This window comes from Scylla paramamosain, chromosome 38, assembly GCF_035594125.1.
Source record: "Scylla paramamosain isolate STU-SP2022 chromosome 38, ASM3559412v1, whole genome shotgun sequence".
Lineage (NCBI taxonomy): Eukaryota > Metazoa > Arthropoda > Malacostraca > Decapoda > Portunidae > Scylla > Scylla paramamosain.
In genome coordinates, this window is record NC_087188.1 from 4,855,825 (window position 1) to 4,865,564 (window position 9,740).

The 9,740-nt window shown below is 40.4% G+C and overlaps 1 protein-coding gene across 1 annotated transcript; it reads right to left on the reverse strand.

Moving 5' to 3' along the window:
- Positions 1-248: 248 nt before the first annotated feature.
- Positions 249-3,908, reverse strand: LOC135091597 (uncharacterized). The gene is made up of 3 exons (XM_063989352.1): positions 3,895-3,908; positions 1,082-1,284; positions 249-373 (listed from the first exon to the last, which is right to left on the reverse strand). Exons 1-3 carry the CDS (start codon positions 3,906-3,908, stop codon positions 249-251), a joined length of 342 nt encoding a protein of 113 aa, XP_063845422.1.
- Positions 3,909-9,740: the final 5,832 nt, after the last annotated feature.

Consider the following 9,740-nt stretch of genomic DNA (forward strand, 5'->3'; position numbering starts at 1 on the left):
CCTGCACCACCAGTCCCGATCTGCTTCTGCCACCCAAAACCGTCAGGCGTACCGATTAGACATCAAAGTTTCCAGTTCCTATATTAAATACACCAAATTAATTCCACCACGGCAGTTTCCTACTTAACACAATAGCAGTCATTACCCATAATTAATTGTTACTTTCCTCTAAGGGCAGTTACCTGGTACCTCGAAAATCCTAATTATATTTACAATAAATCTTAAGGTAGTTTCCTATCTCAATAGGATTAATGGATATAGGCTACATCTGCTACAGCCAACAACACTACACTAAACGTCCTCTTATATTTATAGTATAAGGATCCAGATAAACGTGGCTTCTCGATCTGTATGTGTTTGTCGTCTATAGCACCTGTAAAGATAAGAACATACATAAACATCCAGATATTTTTTTATTATATATGTTAATTCGTGAACCCATCTTACATTATTTATTTAACCATCTACCTATCTATCTATATGTATACCTCGCCTGTCTTTCCCCTCCCCCCCCCCAAGAATATGGGATTCGTGACGAGTAAGGGAGATTTCCTGGTCTGATGATACAAATAATTTTTACCTTTATCCATCTATAAACCAGCCTTCAAACCCATTGTGAAGTAGTCTTAGACAAGGCATCACAACCTCTAATTAAGATTCTGCCTCATCTGTTTGTAGGGAAAATACAGAGGAGAGGGTTTCTAGTCCCCTCACTGTTTCCCATTTTGTCAGCTCATACGAAACCTAGGGAAACACAATAGCAGTATTCTTGCCCCCTGCCACAGGGAACAACCTGCAAGGTAGCAGGTGTACCTTTGTAATGAAAGGCTAGAAGGAAACTCAGATTCCAAACCATTTGCTGGCTTGCAGGTTATTCCTTGTGATAGAGGCCAAGAATAATGCCACCGTGTCTCCCCGTTGTAGTGGTGTAAAAATAGTGCCATCATGTTTCCCTGCGTGTCATATTTATATCATATGTAGGAACCCAACAACTATAATGATCTATAAAACTTGCATGAAAGAAATCAAATTCCTAAGTCCAATCCTTTGAACTATTGGCTTGCATAACGTAAATACTCACTGAGGCATTTAGGAAAGTCCCAGCGACTGTTGAATTCCTTAGCAATTCTTTTCCAGTCTTCGGTTGTGGGTTTCGCCATGAACAGAGGACCAAATATTTCCCAAATAACTTTGGATGCATCACGGATGATGTTGCATGTTGTTGATCTTCCCACACAAAAGTACCGTGCCACTTGTCGTTGGCTCATGCCTGTTGCCAAATATCTGTGAAATGTATCAAATTTTCACTATTAATATAGTTTCATTTTCTGTTACATTAAATTTTTGTTCGTTTTATAAAGAACAGCCCAAAAGAGAAGAAAAATATTGTAATATTGTATTTATTCATTGAAATTATCTTCCTTATTATAAATATTATAAATATCAATTAATAATACCCTCACGTATATGTTGCTTACTGGCTAGTAAACCTTATTCCTAATGCTTACACATTAAGCATTAGGAATAATGGTTTTCTAGCCAGCAAGCAAGAAACAGTAAAAAATTATTGTGTTCTCCAAATGATGGAAGTAATTATTAAGACTAGGACCGTCTCATATTGGCATTTCTTACCTTAATCACAGGTTAGATATCATTATTATACGCATTTTGAACCCTCTTTATATACATCAGCAATTCCTTCAAATGCTCTGAACAGTTTTTGAAAAGATAGCACTAAGTACTGACCATGGTGGTTTTAGGGTAGTTACGTTAGATTTGTACCGACAATTTCTTTTCTTTTTTAAGATTTTTTTTTGTTCTGATGGTTTTATCAGAGGATATGTATTTGCCTCCAAAATCACTATATACATCTCCATATTATAGTCAAAGGGCGTGAAATAGTCATCTCATATATATATATATATATATATATATATATATATATATATATATATATATATATATATATATATATATATATATATATATATATATATATATATATATATATATCAAGAATCTAAAGTAATCAAAGCGGTAGCAAACTACATACCTCAGTGAGATGCCAAAGCGTGGTTTCTTTTACTAGATGAGGGCCGAGTAACACCTGAAGTCCATCAGAAGTGTCTGGAGTCTTTCCATAGGCCGCATGGAATGAACCTGGATCAACCTTCTTCTCAAACTCCATCAAAACTTTATGTTCACCACGCAGAGACCGTTCTAGTAAAACTTGGCGTGATCACACCCTTCACTTCCTTCTCTCTCGACTTTCATCTCCAGCAACAGCAAATCTAAATGCAGCAAGCAGGAGAAACTCTTCTTCATCCTCCCAGATTTACGAGGGCTCCATGCCTATTGTTTACAAAATGCAAACGAAGGTCGGAAGACTGAAAGCATGTGCGTATCCGAACTCATCCACTCCTTAAGCTCCGTCTCTTTGTGACGTCATTGTTAGAGCGGAGAGCGGATGCTGAATCCGCAAAAAAAAAAGACCAATCCACACGATAAGGTTCGTCTCCGTACGGTTACGTTTCGTTTGCATTCCGTCAAAAGGTAGTTGTGTTCACACTATATGTCTTGGATGCGGTCAGTCAGTAAGCGGTTATTGCTTTGGCACGGCACGGCACAAAAAATAAATAAATAAATAAATAAATAAATAAATAAATAAATAAATAAATAAAATAAAATAAATAAATAAATAAATAAGTAAATATAAATAAATAAATACATTTATAAAAACACACAAAAAAAAAGAAAGAATTGTGTGAAGCTCACTGCCTTTGCTCTTCTTTTAGATGAAGATGAGGAATATAGAGTTAAAGCTAAGAAGAGATAATGGGTGCACAAGTGCCAAAGGAAAAGAAAGTTAGAGGGTGAATGGACGGTCTACAAAGAAATAGATGACGATGAAACTGAGTTTTATCAGTATTTTAGAATGACTAAATTCCAGTTCAACTATTTGCTTAAAAAAGTTGACGAAAATTTGATCAAGAGAAACACATGCCTTCGAGAAGCTATTTAACTGAGGGAGAAGTTAGCTGTTTGCTTGAGGTTAGTGGCATACTCAGTTTATTGTTTGTAATTTATCTTATTATTCAAATCAGCACAAAAAAAAAAAAAAAACTATTAGCACACAATCTTTAAAAAAAAAAAAAAATCTTTCAAATTTAAAACAAAACTTTTTATGAAGTGGTACGGGGAAAATAAATGTTAGTACCAATAAGCTACTTGTTTGCATGTAGCCTACTCCTTTCATGATTACTGGATTCTTTTTTCATGATGCCTTACAATAGTAGGCATTAAGAACCTTTCATAATAAAATAAAGAATGTTTCATTGCTAAACACACACACACCCCCCAAAAAAAAAAAAATAAATAAAGTAAAATAACAAGTTCTATCAACTTTTCGTCACTCATGACTACTTGTACAATAATAATAAAATAAAGAATGTTTCATTGCTAAACACACACAACCCCCCAAAAAAAATAAAAATAAAATAAAATAACCAGTTCTATCAACTTTTCGTCACTCATGCCTACTTGTACAAAGTCAAATTTTCCTCAGACTGAAGATAAGTCGCGCCCTCTCCACTCTGCAACTGCAACGTGACTGATGAGATGAGTGATGATACGTAACGGTGTTCAGACTTACGGCTGGGATGCAGAACGTTTCTGTTACGTATACGTTTCGTCCGTCAGAGATTTCTTCCAAACGCATGCGTACGAACGAAAGCCGTACGGAAGACTGACGGAGACGGAACGTATGGTGTGAACATATTCATATGATTTCAATGTAACAGTGATTTACGTACGAAGGGAGTACGGAAACGAAACGTATCTGAACCGTATAGTGTGAACTGGTTAAAAAACGTACTAGTACGAACCAACCCTTACCCCTGTATCACCATTCGCTGTCCACGTAGCACTCGGGGAGAGGACACGCAGCTCCTAGCATCATCACTTTATATATCTCTTTTGTACAGTTCTTCTTATATTAATACACGGCACCAGTTATGCATTGTGTTTTCCTGCCACCATTTCAACACAAGCAACTAGTAAAAGACAATACTAGTACAAAAATGATGGTAGCGTTGAGATGGAGGATGCCCGTCTCCACCTGCAACACGTGTCCCTGCTCGCCAGCGCTATTTCAGCCTTCATCGTCTCCGGATTAATTGCTACGATGCCATGACTACGGTGCCTTCTTCAGCTGCTTCAGGGCCTCCGTCAAGCCTTCTTCTGCCAGCCTGTTCCTGTAAGACCTCAAACCATCACCAGCGTTGTGCTTGCCGTTTCAAGACTGGACTCAGTTCAAGCCGTCATTGACGCACCTCGACTAATTCCATACTGCTGTTCCGTCGTTTCAAGATTTTAGAGCTTCTAAACTCTCCAAAAGGAGGCCGTAGACACCTGCCAAAACGATAATTACTCCCAGTGAGGTCTAAAGTACTGTTCAGGGGGTGCTGTGAACTTATCATTAAACCCAGCTGTGATTTCACTGAACGTTTCCCTTTGTCTCAAAACACAAGGGGGCAGTCACAGCCTGCCCTCTAAAGACAACTCTCTTCCTCCACACAAAACTACAAGCACCTAATAACACACACACCCTTCACTCATCATCATAACGACTCCTACACCAGCCTCGGAGTCCATATCTGGGGAGGGGACCATAAATGTCCCCAGGTCGGACTGCCTTTCTGTCGACGACCCTAAGTGTCTTGACACCCCCCTCAACTTTTTCTTCATTAACTTCTGCAACATTCGCGGTCTAAGAGTCTAAGATCTAATTTCCAATCTCTAGAACACCACCTTTCCTCTTCTAAACCTCATCTTTTCCTCACTGAAACTCAAGTGTCTGAGGCAACTGACAGTAGCCCCTTTTATGTCCCTGTTTATGTTATGTCCTACTTTCTCTGTCCTCATTTTCGATCCAAAGCTAGATGCTGCGTTTATGTGCGCAATGACTTAACCTGCTCTCATGCCCACGCTCTTGAATCTTCCGAGTTTTCCACCATCTGGCTACGACTACAGAGTCACTCTCAAACTAAATTTATCTGTATTGTATACCTCTCACCTATCTCCTCTGACTATAAGAAATTCTTTGACCATTTAACTTCCAAAGTGGAGCACATTCTGACCCTCTTCCCTTCTGCAGATATCTCCATTCTTGGAGACTTCAATGTTCACCACCAGCTTTGGCTTTCCTCTCCCTTCACTGACCATCCTGGTGAACTATCCTTCAAATTTGCTATCCTCCACGACCTAGAGCAATTGGTGCAACACCCTACTCGTATTCCTGACCGTCTTGGAGATACGCCCTACATTCTTGACCTTTTCCTGACCTCTAATCCTTCTGCTTATGCTGTCACCCTTTCTTCTCCGTTGGACTCCACCGATCACAATCTCATATCTTTATCTTGTCCTATCACTCCAATCCCTCCTCAGGATCCCCCTAAGCGAAGGTGACTCTGGCGTTTTGCCTCTGCTAGTTGGGGGGACCTGAGGAGGTATTTTGCTGATTTTCCTTGGAATGACTACTCCTTCCGTGTCAGAGACCCGTCTTTGTGTGCTGAGCGCATAACAGGAGTGATAGTGTCTGGCATGGAGGCGTACATTCCTCACTCTTTTTCTCGTCCTAAACCTTCTAAACCTTGGTTTAACACAGCTTGTTCTCGTGCTATACATGATAGAGAGGTGGCCCACAAAAGCTAATTAAGCCTTCCATCACCAGAATTTCATACACTTTATTTTTCTGCCCGGAACCATGCCAAGTCTGTTCTCCAACTATGGAGTCTATTTCTAAAGGCGTACATTCCTCACTCTTTTTCTCGTCCTAAACCTTCTAAACCTTGGTTTAACACAGCTTGTTCTCGTGCTATACATGATAGAGAGGTGGCCCAGAAAAGGTACTTAAGCCTTCCGTCACCAGAATTTCATGCATTTATATTTTTGCCCGGAACCATGCCAAGTCTGTTCTCCAACTAGCCCCAAAAACTCCTTCATTAACAGAAAGTGTCAAAACCTTTCAAGATCTAACTCCCCTCGTGACTTCTGGCATCTAGCCAAAAATATCTCCAATAACTTTGCTTCTTCTTCTTTCCCTCCTTTATTTCAACCAGATGGTACCATTGTTATCACATCTATTTCTAAAGCTGAACTCTTCACTCAAACCTTTGCTAAAAACTCTACCTTGGACAATTCTGGGCTTGTTCCTCCCTCTCCTCCAGCCTCTGACTACTTCATGCCACCTTTTAAAATTCCTCGCAATGATTTTTTCCATGCCCCCGCTGGCCTAAACCCTCGGAAGGCTTATGGACCTGATGGGATCCGTCCTATTGTTCTCCGAAACTGTGCCTCCGTGCTTGCACCTTGCCTAGTAAAACTCTTTCAACTCTGTCTGTCAACATCTACCTTTCCTTCTTGATGGAAGTTTGCCTACATTCAACCTGTACCTAAAAAGGGTGACCGTTCTAATCCCTCAAACTACCGTCCTATTGCTTTAATTTCCTGCCTATCTAAAGTTTTTTTTAATCTACCCTCAACAGGAAGATTCTTAAACATCTATCACTTCACAACCTTCTATCTGATCGCCAGTATGGGTTCCATCAAGGCCGCTCTACTGGCGATCTTCTGGCTTTCCTTACTGAGTCTTGGTCATCCTCTTTTAGAGATTTTGGTGAAATTTTTGCTGTTGCCTTGGACATATCAAAAGCTTTTGATTGAGTCTGGCACAAAGCTTTGATTTCCAAACTACCCTCCTACGGCTTCTCTCTGTAACTTTATCTCAAGTTTCCTTTCTGACCGTTCTATTGCTGCTGTGGTAGACGGTCACTGTTCTTCTCCTAAATCTATTAGCAGTGGTGTTCCTCAGGGTTCTGTTCTATCACCCACTCTCTTCTTATTATTTTTTAATGATCTTCTAAACCAAACTTCTTGTCCTATTCACTCCTACGCTGATGATACCACCCTTCACTTTTCCACGTCTTTTCATAGACGTCCAACCCTTCAGGAATTAAACATTTTACGCAGGGAAGCCACAGAACGCTTGACTTCTGATCTTTCTAAAATATTTGATTGGGGTAGAGCAAACTTGGTATTGTTCAATGCCTCAAAAACTCAATTCCTCCATCTGCCAATTCGACACAACCTTCCAGACAACTATCCCCTCTTCTTCAATGACACTCAACTGCCCCCCTTCTTCTGCACTGAACATCCTCGGTCTGTCCTTTACTTATAATCTGAACTGGAAACTTCACATCTCATCTCTCGCTAAAACAGCTTCTATGAAGTTAGGTGTTCTGAGACGTCTCCGCTACATCTCATCTCTAGCTAAAACAACTTCTATGAAGTTAGGCGTTCTGAGAAGTTTGGCGTTCTGACACGTCTCCGCATACTCCGTATGGAGTATGTTTCACATGTCTGTGGGGTTCCAATCATACTGCTCTTCTAGAGAGGGTGGAATCAAAAAGTTTTTCGTCTCATCAACTCCTCTCCTTTAACTGACTGTCTTCAGACTCTCTCTCACCGCCGCAATGTTGCATCTCTAGCTGTTTTCTACCGCTATTTTCATGCTAACTGCTCTTCTGATCTTGCTAACTGCATGCCTATCATCCTCCCGCAGCCTCGCAGCACAAGACTTTCTTCTTTATCCCACCCCTATTCTGTCCACCTCTCTAATGCAAGAGTTAACCAGTATTCTCAATCATTCATCCCTTTCTCTGGTAAACTCTGGTAAATTCTCCGCCTGCTTCTGTATTTCCACCTTCCTATGATTTGAATTCCTTCAAAAGGAAGGTTTCAAGACACTTATTCATCAATTTTTGACTACTGATTTGACCCTTTTATGGGACTGGCATTTCACTGGGCATATTTCTTATTTGATTTTTGTTGCCCTTGGCCAGTGTCCTTCCTACATAAAAAAAAATAAAATGTTAGTCTTCGCATCTGCTGCAAGTTATAGTGTTTTTACAGACCGTGTGGCCTTGCTCCTGACACTTCATTCACCACGTCTCCTGTTTTCTGTCCATGTGGACTTCCTGCTCGTGACTTCCGCTACATATCTGCCACGATCCACTACACTTGAAGATTATATCGCCATCATGTATGATATTAGTGCATGACTGGGATTTTTCTAGTGCACTGTTGTTATTCTGCAATTTATTTGTTGTGGAAATTTTAACTGGTATCACGCAAAATAATGCCTTATTGGTTTGTGTTGTGATTTGTATATAAACTGTAAATTTATATTGAAAGGCAATTAAGGTTAATGCAGTACAAACTAAGCATTTGTTACTGCTATGAAATGAATTTAGAGAATTAGAGGTGTGCGGATTCTGGGTAGCTTTGTTCTGACAACGTGGCAAGACGGGACCCAAGCTAACCGCTTGGCTTATGTTGTCGGTAGCAGTCGCCAATCAGTCGTTTTTCCAGTTAGTTAGCCGCCAGTCTACAACTTGCACTTGTAAAATTCGTTAAGTTGGTGAGAATTTAGTAGCACGGAACCATGGACAACAGCAGAGTCGGTCTTTGCTACGTAACACAACCAGCCGCTGGCCAGCGACTTGGAATCATCACCCAAGCCATCACAGCTCCCTGCTGTGTACCACAGCTAAGTTATCTGTTATTTTTAATTGTATCTAGCGATGCTTTCTGTGTTAGTGTGTTAGCAGGGAGAGTATAGGGTGAGTGAAACTCTAAAAAGTTCCCACATTTATTTTTTAGTGCCCAGAGTAAGAAAAGCAGGCTCTTGTTGTTACCAGGTTCTGGAAGCTTCTAAACAGATATTTCGTGTGACAATAGTGGGCCACAGCAACATCCCCAGGGAAATCAAGCCAATTAGAGAATATGATATAAGGTTATTTAGGGATTCTGGGGCCAGGGCAGAATCATCTGACCAAGACCACAGATTAAATCAAGTGCTAGAGTGTAACCACCAACTGACCATCCTTTTCCTAGAGAGCAATGATATAAACCTGGAAACGGGCCCTAGGGATGTGACGGAGCACATCAAGGCCATAACAAGGAAAAGAGAAAGCCGTTGTGCTTCAGAGTTGCTCATTGTTCAGATAGAACCGAGAAACATAACAGAACCGAGACCAGAGAGAGTAAATCAAAGAGCATATGATCAGATTTTTATTTATTTATTTATTTATTTATTTATTTATCCTTTTTTTTATGTAGGAGGTACATTGCCAAGGACAACAAAAATCTAATAAAAAAAAAAACGCCCACTGAGATGCCAGTTCCATAAAAGGGTCAAAACGGTAGTGGAAAATTGAAGGATAAGTGTCTTGAAACCTCGCTCATGAAGAAATTCATGTCATAAGAAGATGGAAATACAGAAGCTGGCAGGGAGTTCCGGAGTTTACCAGAGAAGGGGAGGAATAATTGAGAATACTGGTTAACTCTTGCATTAGAGAGGTGGACAGAATAGAGATGAGGGAAAGAAGAATATATTGTGCAGCGATGCCACAGGAGGAGGGGAGGCATGCAGTTAGCAGGATCAGAAGACCAGTTAGCATGAAAATAGCGGTAGAAGACAACTAGAGATGCAACAATGCAGCGGTGAGAGAGAGGTTGAGGACAGTCAGTTAGAGGAGAGGAGTTGATGAGACGAAAACCTTTTGATTCCAACCTGTGTAAAAGAGCAATATGAGTGGAACCCCCCCAGACATGTGAAGCATTCTCCATACATGGACGGATAAGGCCCTTCCTTGTACAGAGTTAGCAGCGGGGGGTGG

Excerpts from the sequence above, each read along its gene's own strand:
- LOC135091597 (XM_063989352.1), bottom strand. Across the intron at positions 374-1,081 it reads GGACTTTCCTAAATGCCTCA|GTGCTATAGACGACAAACAC; the intron begins GTGAGTATTTAC and ends TTATCTTTACAG.